Source organism: Limulus polyphemus, unplaced genomic scaffold (assembly GCF_000517525.1).
Source record: "Limulus polyphemus unplaced genomic scaffold, Limulus_polyphemus-2.1.2 Scaffold9279, whole genome shotgun sequence".
Classification (NCBI taxonomy): Eukaryota; Metazoa; Arthropoda; class Merostomata; order Xiphosura; family Limulidae; genus Limulus; species Limulus polyphemus.
Window position 1 is genome coordinate 10,149 of NW_013674889.1, and position 14,281 is coordinate 24,429.

At 37.1% G+C, this 14,281-nt stretch overlaps 1 protein-coding gene across 1 annotated transcript; it reads right to left on the minus strand.

Annotated features, from left to right (window-relative positions):
* Positions 1-2,834: 2,834 nt before the first annotated feature.
* On the minus strand, positions 2,835-8,819 carry LOC106475850 (retinal homeobox protein Rx1-like; the record flags this gene model as incomplete). Its single annotated transcript, XM_013936523.1, has 2 exons — positions 8,492-8,819; positions 2,835-3,118 (listed from the first exon to the last, which is right to left on the minus strand). Coding segments are annotated over exons 1-2 (612 nt in total), but the record flags the coding sequence as incomplete, so codon positions are not given.
* Between the last annotated feature and the right edge of the window lie 5,462 nt (positions 8,820-14,281).

The following is a 14,281-nucleotide window of genomic DNA, read 5'->3' on the forward strand; positions in this document are numbered from 1 at the left end:
CTTACCTTAAACTATTATTTATAGTTAATACTAGCTAAAGCTTGTAAACCTGGCTTACCTTAAACTATTATTTATAGTTAATACTAGCTAAAGCTTGTAAACCTGGCTTACCTTAAACTATTATTTATAGTTAATACTAGATATATAACAGTACTTTTACCAACGAATAATGGGATTGACCGTCACATTATAACGCCCCACAGCTGAGAGGATGAACATGTTTGGTGACGGGGATTCGAACCCGCGACCAGCAGATTGCGATTCGAGCACCCCCTAACCACAAGGCCATTTAATTCAGTCAGTGGTATGTAGAATAAACTGATTTAAAGACGTCATAAAAAGAGTTATAAGAAGAAGAATCAGATCTTCTACATACCAACCTGTAGGACTTAAGAAGCATATTGTTAGCCACGAGTCTAAGAACGAGCCTATCATTGCTGCTCAAGGATGGCTCAAAGTTTAATATACGTTAAATAATTTGAAACTATAAAAATACCATGAGCTACTAAAGTCACACGCAGATGTCCAGCGCTTATGGAACTGATTTGCCACCACTGCTGCTCTTCGGGTGTTCTAGTTTCTGTTGCCTCTGTTGAGAGGAGTCTTTTAAAATGTAAAAATAATTAAGACTTGTCTAAAGTTGTCTATGTCTCAGGTGTTTCTCACCGGGTTGGCTACACTTTCCATTACAAGGGGTGTTGGAAGAATATTGACTTTCCAGAAAATTGTCAAAAAATATATAACAAGAGCGATTAAAAAGTAAACTGTCACACTTTAATTTGGCAAAAGTCTCTGTGTGGGTGTTCGCTTGTAACTGGAGAAGCGATGGACCGATTGTTAACAAACCTAGCATGTACCCTTAGGGCCCTTCAGGGAGTGACTTAAGAAATCAGCGTTTGGCACCCCCACAAATTAAACAGGTACCATGTCTAGTTACTATATAAAAAGCATGTGAATGTGAACGCGTCCATTTCCCACTTTCAAGCCAAACGTTTGTGTTGAAAATAGGCTTGTATAGTGCTGCCATCTGTCATTTATTACCGTAACCACATTAATTACAAAGTGCCATACTTTTTTAAACCTCCAATTTGTTGTCTCAGAGAGTGCCCTAGCACACTCTATGGAGGAATGGAATGAAAAATGGCCGCCACTATTGAAGTAATACCTAAACTCAGCTGAAGTTTCTACTCCAATAGCCACCATACGGCCGTTTCTTGAATTATATCCACTTCCTATTTTGACTCGTGACCTTATAGCTTCGACCCGTAAGACACTTCTGCGGCCAATGGCCGTCAATTAATTAATAACATGAACTAATGTGGAAGGACAGTAAGAGGTGGGTGTTGAAAGTGGGTAACAAAAAGCACCCTACCGCCAGTAGTTTTTTCGATTCCTCCTCCTACAAAGTCATCCTAACCATCACGCAGAATGTACCATGTTTTAAGTATACACACATTGAGTTCTTAAAGTTTATACAAACTCTTGGTGAGGTATTAATGAATACTGTAATAATATGTTATATTATAAATAAATGTGTGAAAGTTAGGATTCTTGCGTTATTTATCATAGCATCACCCCCATATTTTTCTGAAGTTTATAACACGGACAGAGGATGAGTACATCGGCTTGTTAGCCTATAAAGGACCACTTTTCCGGGTTCTTCATTTTTACTTAAATCCTATCTAAATTTGAAGTCAGCCAAGAATTTTTACACTCGGGTGTCTTGGCCTGACAGCAATCCTAAAGGAGGAACACGTTCGGTGACGAGTATTCAAACCCGCGACCACCCGTAGATTGCGAATCGAGCACCATAATCACCAGGCCATGCCAGGTCTCCCAGGGAAAGAGGTTATTTAATGAAAGCTCGGTGTACCCCCCTCCCCCCAATCTCAGCTTTCGCTCGTGAATGTGTGTTTTAATAGATGTGGGCGAGCTTTAGACTTTGATGAGAGATAAGATATATAAATAGTGATCTGCAGATGAAGTGTGAACATATCTATTCACGTAATGAAATGACGCATTTAGTATCGCATTTGATGCCTAGCTTTATGCCATTGTGATGTCATCACTGAAGATTGATGCTTAGCTTTGTGGCACCGTGACGTCATCACTGAAGGTTGATGCTTAGCTTTGCTGCCACCGTGACGTCATCACTGAAGGTTGATGCTTAGCTTTGTGCCATTGTGATGTCATCATTGAAGATTGATGCTTAGCTTGGTGGCTCCGTGACGTCATCACTGAAGGTTGATGCTTAGCTTTGTGCCATTGTGATGTCATCACTGAAGATTGATGCTTAGCTTGGTGGCTCCGTGACGTCATCATTTAAGGTTAATGCTTAGCTTTGTTGCACCGTGACGTCATCACTGAAGGTTGTTGCTTAGCTTTGTGCCACCGCGACGTCATCATTGAAGGTTGATGCTTAGCTTTGTGCCACCGCGACGTCATCATTGAAGTTTGATGCTTTAAGGTTCAGTTTTGACCATGAAACGCGTTCACTGCTCTACGAATACAACAGCAAATTTAAGCTTTACCTTTCTTGGATGTTTAGTTTATTAAATAACCATTTCACAGTATCAATCACCCAGGATGGCCTAATCATGGACCAAAAGTTGTATTTGAATTGGGTAGGAACGATACATACTGGTTTCGATCTAACAAAGCAGTATAATATAAGCGTACCAATTTCTAAGTTATAGAAATCAGTAATACGATTTCAAAGTTACAATTTAATTTGGACAAGAGTTCCAAAGCACTATAGAAAATGACACGTTCGTCAATATTCCTTCTAAGTTTCCACTCGTGCTTGTTTTTAGTCTGAGTACAACGCCACCTACCTGTACTCTCACTTCGGGCAGGTTCACTTTCATGGCGAGCTCTTCTCTGCTGTAGACGTCTGGGTAATGTGATTTCTCGAAGGCACATTCGAGCTGGTGAAGTTGATATGTTGTAAAAGTGGTCCTGTTTCTTCGGTGTTTCTTCTTCAGCCCGTCTTCGTATGTGGGAACACTAGAAACAACGCCCTCTTCGAACCCGTTGTTGGTGACGATTTCCGTTAGCGGGTTGTTGGAATAAACATGTTGAACGGAGATTGGTGGGTCAGTGGGCTTGTCATCCGCATCTGAAAAGAGAGAAAGCACGTTCTTAGTGTTGTAACAATTCTCCACTACGTAATTATTTAGAGTGCGGAAGCCAGTATACGTGTAGTGCGACAGATGGCGTTATAGTAAAGGCGGGAAAAAAGAATGCTTTTCTTTACAAAATGCTATAGTAACACAGCTATCTGTGCACTAGCCCTTATTCCCCATAAGCCGACTTATTTCAACTAGCGTAGTCGAGATTTCGCTACAGACCATTTGAATGCTGTCGATGTTATCTCAATGTGCGGTAAAATTAGCACTAGCGAAGTCTCGTGCGTTCAGCCTTTTTGAATAGTGTATATGCCGATTAGCTTCCCCTAAAAGATCTGAATAAAGACAACTCAGCCGACGATGTATTCAGGACCTGAGGGTCTATTTTTCTAGCCCATTCACTCCGGATTGGAATGAATGTGATTACCATGACAAGGTCTTTTTTAAACTCGCGTCGTCTGTCTCAGACTCTGAAAGTACTGCCTGTCACGAGAACTTGGCGGGCTAATTTTAAGTAGCCTGTTCTCGGGTTTCAACTTCCCGTGACAAGTCCATGGACATCGTGCTTTTGTAGCCGATGTTTTGGAAATCCATACGTATCTTGTACGCTTCATAACACAGAAACAGGAACAGTCCTGTCCCATTCATACCGTCGGTTACAACAAAAAGATCAGCACCATACGTTTTATGGCTAGGCTTCGCTAAGATTCGATATATATATATAGTGCTAATACCGTGTCTTTTGTACAAATGTTGTATTATGTATTGTAGGATGATCCGAAAAGCACCAAGGGGTTAAATGGCCCTATAACACATTACTTACATAATATATCCGACCACTCCAACTTTGTATAGTCAAATCAATTAGTAGTTACTAACCCCCATCCATCCACCCCTAAAAAGATCGGAATTTGTAGCTTTATAGTTAATACTCTATTGGAGTAAGTTTTTCACAGATAGTCTTGTCAGAAAAACTGACCGAGGAACGAACGTATCACAGAAGTTTCTGTCCAAGAGCCTAGGAGGTGAAAGTTGAAATTTGGTAAGAGTTAAAACTTTGTTGGTTTTACTTACAGAAAGACTAAACCATTCAATTGTAGAAAAAAAAGGTATCTAATACATGCTGATATTAATTATGAAGTGAAATGATCACGAGAAAGTGAGTTTCAATTAATCATTTTGGGGAGAAACGATCACGGAAAAGTTTGAATGTTCGCGTTGCGCGGTTACTCGGACGAACGGCATGTCTCGCGTAACGCGGTAACTCGGACGAACGGCATGTCCCGCGTAGCGCGGTTACTCGGACGAACGGCACGTCTCGCGTAGCGCGGTAACTCGGACGAACGGCATGCCTCGCGTAGCGCGGTTACTCGGACGAACGGCTCATGTACTACAGCCAAAATAGTAAAAAAAAAGCGGGCCCATGGCCATGTATATTGCATTATTTATAAAGTTGGGTCCTACTTTCCTCTGATCATTTCTATCCCAAAATTATTACTTGGGTCTTACTTTTCCTTGATGAAATCTCCCCAAAATCAGTAGTTGGATCCAAAAAAAAAGGAGAAGAAGAAAGAACCATTTTAAACGGATCAGACGAACAGTACGAGTTTTTCAGCCATTTCAATTTTTTACCTTACATTAAGCACACGCCAAACGAAAGTTGCTTTTTATATCTCGCGTAGCGCGGTTACTCGGACGAAAGGCATGTCACGCGTAGCGCGGTTACTCGGACGAACGGCATGTCTCGCATAGCGCGGTTACTCGGACGAACGGCATGTCTCGCGTAGCGCGGTTACTCGGACGAACGGCATGTCTCGCGTAGCGCGGTTACTCGGAGGAGGGGGGGGGGGTCCGTCTGAGTTCAAAAACCAAATGTATTCGAAGCTGGTAGAGTCAATTCCGCAAACAAACGCATATATAAATAGCAAATGTATCTGCGCTACTCGACGCATTTAGTTTGTTGGCTCCATGGGGATGACGCAATGGCGTGCATGTGAGTAATGCCGCAACATAGGGGAAGCTAAAGTGGCTGTAGCACACGAACTGTTCGCCTGATTGGTTATCCATTTAAACTAGATCTTTAGAGGTTCCATTTTAATGGTTGGTAGTTGTTAAGTGCAAAGATACACAATGGGTTATCTGTGATGTACCTATCACGGGTATCGAAACTCGGTTGTTAGCCTTATAAGCCATTAAAGGTTCCACTTTAATGGTTGGTAGTTGTTAAGTGCAAAGATACACAATGGGTTATCTCTGATGTACCTATCACGGGTATCGAAACTCGGTTGTTAGCCTTATAAGCCAACAAGCTCATCGCTGAGCCACTGGAGGGAGGGGGTGTGCCAACAAGCTCATCGCTAAGCCACTGGAGGGAGGGGGGTGTCCCTCTTGAGTTCCTCTTATAATTTTCATCAAAATTGGTTCAGCCAGTGGTGTCAAGACACCAGACAGACAATTCTCTTACAGAAATTTAAAGTTTTGAGCCGAAAGTGACTTTATAGTCAGGGAGTTTAGTGACAAAATACTTGTCTTAAAGGTTCTTTATTGTCGAACACGCGGAGTATAATATGTATGGTTAACCTGGTATCATTAGATACAACAACCAAGATAACATGAAAAACTGATGATATGTTATATTATGTATATCCGACAAGTTTTACTGACTAGAATTACTTAAGACACTTTTCCGATTTGGGTTTCGGGTGCAGGAAATTCGATTAACTAACTAATGAGGAATTAAATATAAGACTAGTAGTATTGTATTAATACAATTAATAAAATAAAATAGTGTTGTGAGATCGTCTAATAAGCATTAATAAAATATGATATTGCAGTCAGATCGTTCAATAAGTGTCATTAAAATAGGATAGTGTTGTCATATCGTCTAATAAGTATTATTAAGAAATGGAACAGTGTTGTCGTCAGCTCGTCTAATAAGCATTAATAAGATGGAACAGGGTTGTCAGATCGTTCAATAAGTGTCATTAAAATAGGATAGTGTTGTCTGATCGTCTAATAAGTATTATTAAGAAATGGAATATTGTTGTCAGGTCGTCTAATAAGCATTAATAAGATGGAACAGTGTTGTCTGATCGTCTAATAAACATTAATAATATAGGACAATGTTCTTAGATCGTCCAATAAGCATTAATAAGATGGGACAGTGTTGTCAGATCGTCTAATAAGCATTAATAAGATGGAACAGTGTTGTCTGATCGTCCAATAAACATTCATAATATAGGACAATGTTCTTAGATCATCCAATAAGCATTAATAAGATGGAACGGTGTTGTCAGATCGTCTAATAAGCATTAATAAGATGGGACAGTGTTGTCTGATCGTCCAATAAACATTCATAATATAGGACAATGTTCTTAAATCGTTCAATAAGCATTAATAAGATGGGACAGTGTTGTCAGATCGTCTAATAAACATTCATAATATAGGACAATGTTCTTAGATCGTTCAATAAGCATTAATAAGATGGGACAGTGTTGTCAGATCGTCTAATAAGCATTAATAAACTGGGATATTACAGCCAGATCGTCCAATAAGCATTAACAGAATGAGCTATTGCAATCAGATCGTGTTAACATCATTAATACAACTGGAGATAGTGGTTAACCCTGATGTTTTTGTTTAATGTCACAAACTTGTGTTACGCATAATAACAACCCATGTCTAATTCCTACATTAAAATGTTTCTTTGTAACTTATCGACAGATGTTACCGGGTAATGTATGAACGGCTTATATCACCAATCACGGACGTGAACGGCTTATATCACCAATCACGGACGTAACTTATAACATTCATTGTAACTTATCGACAGATGTTACCGGGTAATGTATGAACGGCTTATATCACCAATCACGGACGTAACTTATAACAGAGAGTTGATATGTAAACTATCAAAATATATTTTAGATCCAAAACAGACGCAAAGAAATAAAAAGACACGGGACAAAAAGACACGGGACAAATTAGAGAAAATTAGCAAATCAAGAAAACAGAGAGAGAGAAAAGGTGAAACGGCAAATTACATGTGATGAAATAATAACGAAAAAATCATTTTATGGCTTGTTTAATTCCAAAATAAACTAGCTAGAGAATATATTTATATTATTGTGCTTTGGATTAACTCACGCGTGTAATAAACAGTCATGGTCAAGTGCTTTGTGTGCTAAGCACACTCCAAACGACCAATGTCAATTTCCTTCTTAGCCTAAGCCATAGTAATAAATAATCTTTGTATGGAGTTAAAATATCTGAATAGAAGGATTAGCATTATTTTAAAGGCATCTCTTAAGGACTACAAGTTCTCTACAATTCTGTGACACACTTGTATTTACAACAGTTGTTAGGTATTATACACGTGTGTCACACACTTGTATTTACAACAGTCGTTAGGTATTATACACGTGTGTCACACACTTGTATTTACAACAGTTGTTAGGTATTATACACGTGTGTCACACACTTGTATTTACAACAGTTGTTAGGTATTATACACGTGTGTCACACACTTGTATTTACAACATTGAATAGGTATTATACACGTGTATCACACACTTGTATTTACAACAGATGTTAAGTATTATACACGTGTATCACACACTTGTACTTACAACTGTGGTTAAATTTTCTACTCGTGTGTCACACACATTTATTTATAACTGTGGCTAGGTTTTCTACTCGTGTGTCACACACATTTATTTATAACTGTGGCTAAATTTCTACTCGTTTGTCACACACATTTATTTATAACTGTGGCTAAATTTTCTACTCGTGTGTCACATACATTTATTTATAACTGTGGTTAAATTTTCTACTCGTGTGTCACATACATTTATTTATAACTGTGGCTAAATTTTCTACTCGTGTGTCACATACATTTATTTATAACTGTGGCTAGGTTTTATACTCGTGTGTCACATACATTTATTTATAACTGTGGCTAGGTTTTATACTCGTGTGTCACATACATTTATTTATAACTGTGGCTAGGTTTTATACTCGTGTGTCACATACATTTATTTATAACTGTGGTTGGGTTTTATACTCGTGTGTCACATACATTTATTATAACTGTGGCTAGGTTTTATACTCGTGTGTCACATACATTTATTTATAACTGTGGTTAGGTTTTATACTCGTGTGTCACATACATTTATTTATAACTGTGGCTAGGTTTTCTACTCGTGTTTGTTAAGTTTCTCAGTGGAGAATCGATATCAGATTTCAACGCATTTGACAAACAGTTTGAATGACAACCTTCTAATTAACAAATATATGGATTTGAGCCACAAAATCTGATCGTATTCCTACAAAACAGTTCTCCATGGAGAAAGTAGATGACATACCTCTGTATTCAGTGACCCAGTACGGGTAAGGAGTACGATCTCCAGTTGGATTCGGATCTGGATAGGACCGTATTTGGAGCACTTCTTTTTGCTTTTCGGAACAGATATGTCCTGTTTCTGACGGCTGTTCTTGCCTGAGTCCTAAGATGGCGTCAATCGAATAGGTGTGAATAGGAAGGTGTCTATTATGACCACATCTAGACACGTTGACTAAGAAGTCATTGGACCTTAACAATCCGTTCCGTCCTTCGATGACTTTCACCGATGTCATCTTGACTTCCTTACTTTCGTTCACGTTTCGATCGGACAGCGTTTCGGCTTCGTCCATGGTGACACGAACTTCTTGTAATCGTCTAGAACAAACAACGTTCCTGTGTGTGTTTTAAGTACAGCTTAGTCGAACCCTGAGCCGTGAGCTCTCCCTCGAGCTGGCCGGAAGAATTGGTAATCGCCGCGGGCAGCATTAAGCTTTACACACTACACCGACAGGAGCACGCACGCGCTGACTGTCTCGTGATTGGGCGTTTCATGCTGTGAAAACAACAGACAGAACAATAGTATTAGATTCTCCGCCAATCACATTGCAGTGTGTTTCAAAAAGAACCACTTTCCCTAGAGCTGTCCGAAACTACCACAGGTTACAATGAACTAAATTAACTATGTGAAGTGAAAACACATACAACCTGTGTTTATTTTATTAACTATGTGAAGTGAAAACACACCCAACCTTTGTTTATTTTAACTATGTGAAGTGAAAACACATACAACCTTTGTTTATTTTATTAACTATGTGAAGTGAAAACATATACAACCTTTGTTTATTTTATTAACTATGTGAAGTGAAAACACATACAACCTTTGTTTATTTTATTAACTTTGTGAAGTGAAAACACATACAACCTTTGTTTATTTTATTAACTTTGTGAAGTGAAAACACATACAACCTTTGTTTATTTTATTAACTTTGTGAAGTGAAAACACATACAACCTTTGTTTATTTTATTAACTTTGTGAAGTGAAAACACATACAACCTTTGTTTATTTTATTAACTATGTGAAGTGAAAACACATACAACCTTTGTTTATTTTTTTGTGATATTTTTTGAACTTTATCTTTCCTCTAAACGCCAAAAGACCGAACCATAAGTTGGTAAGTGAGGGATTTAATATCCGAAACGCCAAAACACCTATTGGATCGTAAAATGATAAATGAGGGTTTTAAAATCCGAAACACCAAAAGACTGAACCATAAGATGGTAAATGAGGGTTTTAATATCCGAAACGCCAAAACATTGAACCATAAAATGGTAAATGAGGTTTTAATATCCGAAACTCCAAAACACTTACTGAACCATAAGGTGGTAAATGATGGTTTTAATATCCGAAACGCCAAAAGACTGAACATTTAAATGGTAAATGAGGATTTTAATATCCGAAACGCCAAAACATTGAACCATAAAATGGTAAATGATGGCTTTAATATCCGAAACTCTAAACCACTTACCGAACCAGAATAAACTGACCACGAAACGAAACCGTTACGTATTAATAAAGCTTTTTCTCAATGTTAAGAGATACTTCTGCATATTAGTTAATTCTTTGTCTCTCACACATAGGAAGAAGAAAAGACACGGAGTGCTGGAGTGACAGAGGTGTTTAAAAGGCATGGAACAAAGTAGAAAAAAAAACACCAATCCAGTTTAGTTTGTTTGTTATTGAGTACAAAGTTACACAACTGGTATCGAAACCCTGTTTTTAGCGTTATACGCCCTCAGACTTACCGCTAGGGGTTATTTGTATTAAGGTAGGTTTGACGGTAAACAATCGTGACACCTGTCATTACAAACGATCGTATTCCATTTTTTACCATAAAGCAGTTTTTCTTATATTGTTTCCAACAAAAAGTAAAAAAAAAAGGGGGGGTAAAACATTATGGAAAACAACGGTCTGGTGCTCTGAATCTAAGTAATAAATGATCCAAACAACTGAATTCATGTTTCAAGTCATAATTCATTTTCTTACTATTATTGTATCTAGTTTAGGCTATAGGCAAGGGCCCCCCTCATAAGCAAAAACGCTCAACCAAAAAGCTAGAAAATATATGATAGTACCAGAAGTAGAAAGGGGCCTACAGCAGTGGGGGTAAGTGAGTTTCTAAACTACTAATCATCTAGTAAGTTGAGTAGCTCACTTCAAATACTTGTAGCTTTTTTCTTTTTTCACAAAAATCGATATGACTGTGGTATTTTCCACTCGTGTTAATATGGTAAATGTCAACTAATATTAAAATATGTGTAGTAAACATTAACAATAAGATAGTAAATAATGTGTGGGAAGCATTCCCAACAACATGGGAAATCCTGTGTGAAAAAACATGTGCAGAAAACATTCCCAATAAGATAGGAAATACTGTGTGGGAAGCATTCCCAACAACATGGGAAATCCTGTGTGAAAAATATACATGGGAAACATTCCCAACAACATAGGAAGTACTGTGTGAAAAATATACATGGGAAACATTCCCAACAACATAGGAAGTACTGTGTGAAAAATATACATGGGAAACATTCCCAACAACATAGGAAGTACTGTGTGAAAAATATACATGGGAAACATTCCCAATAAGATGGGGGAATCCATTTGTCATTTCTCATAACAAGTCCTTCTGTCAACAAATGCACCTTTCTGTATTACAGTTTCTGTTGCAATTTCATTTTGTGTACTGTAATATGCTGTTGGTTGTGTTATTGTTACTGCGAATGATATTGTTGAGTTGCATTGAATCACATGTTTGACTGGAAGTTTGCATGAAGAAGTTTTCAGAAGGCATCTGAAATTGGTGGAAGTTTCTAACTTTTTACATTCTGCTTGGAGAATGTATCTGAGAACTGGATTTTGCTGCAAGAAGATGGGAACAGCTCTCAGTAACAGAGTGCCTGCCTAGTTCACTCCATGAAGTTCGGGATGTTCCCTCTCTTCAATCATGTTGTCTTTTCAAACCCACAAAATTCACTTGTAGAATCACTTCCACTCATTAAATATCTCCTGGAAACTAGATGTTAAAAGAAATTAATCCAAAGTTTAAAGATATACGTTAAACTAGATGTTAAAGAAAATTAATCCAAAGATTAAAGATATCCGGGAACTATATGTTAAAGGAAATTAATCCAAAGTTTCAAGATATACGTAAAACTAGATGTTAAAAGAAATTAATCCAAAGTTTAAAGATGGTCGGGAACTATATGATAAAAAAGATTAATCCAAAGTTTAAAGATGGCCGAGAACTATATGATAAAAGAGATTAATCCAAAGATTAAATATATACGTAAAACTAGATGTTAAAAGAAATTAATCCAAAGTTTAAAGATGGCCGGGAACTATATGTTAAAGGAGATTAATCCAAAGATTAAAGATATACAGAAAACTAGATGTTAAAGGAAATTAATCCAAAGTTTAAAGATGGCCGAGAACTATATGATAAAAGAGCTTAATCCAAAGATTAAAGATATACAGAAAACTAGATGTTAAAGGAAATTAATCCAAAGTTTAAAGATGGCCGAGAACTATATGATAAAAGAGCTTAATCCAAAGATTAAAGATATACGTAAAACTATATGTTAAAAGAAATTAATCCAAAGTTTAAAGATGGTCGGGAACTATATGATAAAAGAGATTAATCCAAAGATTAAAGATATATAGAAAAGTAGAAGTTAAAGAAAATTAATCCAAAGTTTAAAGATGGCCGGGAAATTAAATGTTAAGATCTTTATGACCTCTTTACTTTATAATAGTCACTTTCAGATCCGTTTGACCTCTTATTTTGAAATCTAGCAAGGAACGTCCTAAAAAATCCAAACTGAACTGATAATGGGAGCCATCTCTGATACCTGAACCAGTGAGAAACTCTTTTGACATGACGTCGATAACTTCACAAAGTCGACTTAACAATCACAATAATCCAACAAACCAATGGAAAAACAGAAACATCCTAGACTGGCAACAAATAAATACTATAAAACTCAACTTAAATTTGCAAAAGGTCAATAACCGGAATCAGAGATATACTAATATGAAAGTATAGGAAGATATGATATAACTGTATGATATAAAGATATCATTGTTCCAAGCCACAAGGGAAAAAGTCCGACACACTCATATTTTCTATTATTGTCATCACTAAAGTGTGAAAAGTCCGTGTATTGGTAAAGTTTCCACGTCCAATATATAGAGTTAGAAACAAAACCAATATCGAATTGAAGTCACTAAAGTGTAATCTTTGGCAAATAATAATAAAAAGAAGTTTAATTTTTAAGTTTCCCTTTAAAACCGCTTGGCGTACAGACGATTTATTTTCTATTTTCATAACATTAATTTTCTACTCCAAATCAAACTTCCATCCTTCCAATAAAACTCAAATAACGAGAGAGAGATCCCGAAAGTTGATTTCACACTTTCATGTAATTCCTTTGTAGATCGACAGACTAATTGTGTTTGTCCATGAATATTAATGAACTTCAGCAGGTAGATAAGTGAAAAATATTTGATCGTGTTTTACTCATAAGGAAAAATACTTTGTGCGAGGGGTAAAACGAGTACTTTAGAAAAATGAACATGATTAACATCGAAAGCTAAGTCATTAAAACTTTTTTTCAGGTAGTTCTTTCACCCCCCTGTATATTATATATGTAGACCTTGGAAAAAAGTTCATGTGTTATAATTGAAAACACTGGGAGTAAATTATGCTTCGTGTTAAAAGACGGGAAATTAGACACAACCAAAATCGTGGCTTAAAACGAATTTCGAATGAATTTCTTGGAAATAATTTATGTATTAAATAGGAAACAATTACTGATGAAATAAACTTGGTTGAAATTTACAAAAGTAACGTTACAAAATCGTTTTTCTTCGGTTGAATTTGATAGAAATACTTTTTTTTTCAAAATTATGTTTGTGTCGGATATTCGCACAAAGCTACAAAAAAAAAAACCTACTTACGTTAGCCGTCCCTAATTTTGAACTGATAGACTAGACGGAAAACAGCTATTCAACATCACCCATCCCCAATTTATGGTGTACTTTAATCGAACAGTGGGGTCTGGACCTCACTTTCCAGAGCACATGAGCCAAGCGAGGCCCACTAAGTACAGTGCTGTACTGTGGAACAGAAGGTCCATGATTAAAGTCAAAAACACATCGCAATCCGCATTTTGAGGCCGTGAGTACGTTAAAAGGTTAACGGTTTAATCCTACTGTTCTGTCTGACAATAGTAGCCCTAGAGTTGGCGGTGGGTGGTGGTGACTAGCTACCTTCCTTCTGGTCTATCACTTCAAAATTACAGATAATTATCCCTCATGTAGCTTTTCGCGAAATAAAAAAAGACAATCATAACCAACTCATAGCCCAAACGACAACCGCGATTTTGGGGGGTAGGGGACAAGAACAATGGACCTTCGAATTCACACTCCAGCACGCTAACCACTAAGCCACGCCTGGTTTATTAAAATTGTGCCATTGATCTCTCATATGATGGATTTACAGCCAGTTTATTATAAAACAACTGGCTGTAAATCCATCATATAACGGAAAAAGAACAGGTTCTATAACAGAAACCGTTCTTTTTCCCTTATATGATGGATTTACAGCCAGTTTATTATAGAACAACAGTCATATAAGGGAAAAAGAATGGATTTACAGCCAGTTTGTTATGAGACAGCTGGCTGTAAATCCATCATATAACGGAAAAAGAACAGGTTCTATAACAAAGAACAACCGTTCTTTTTCCCTTATAT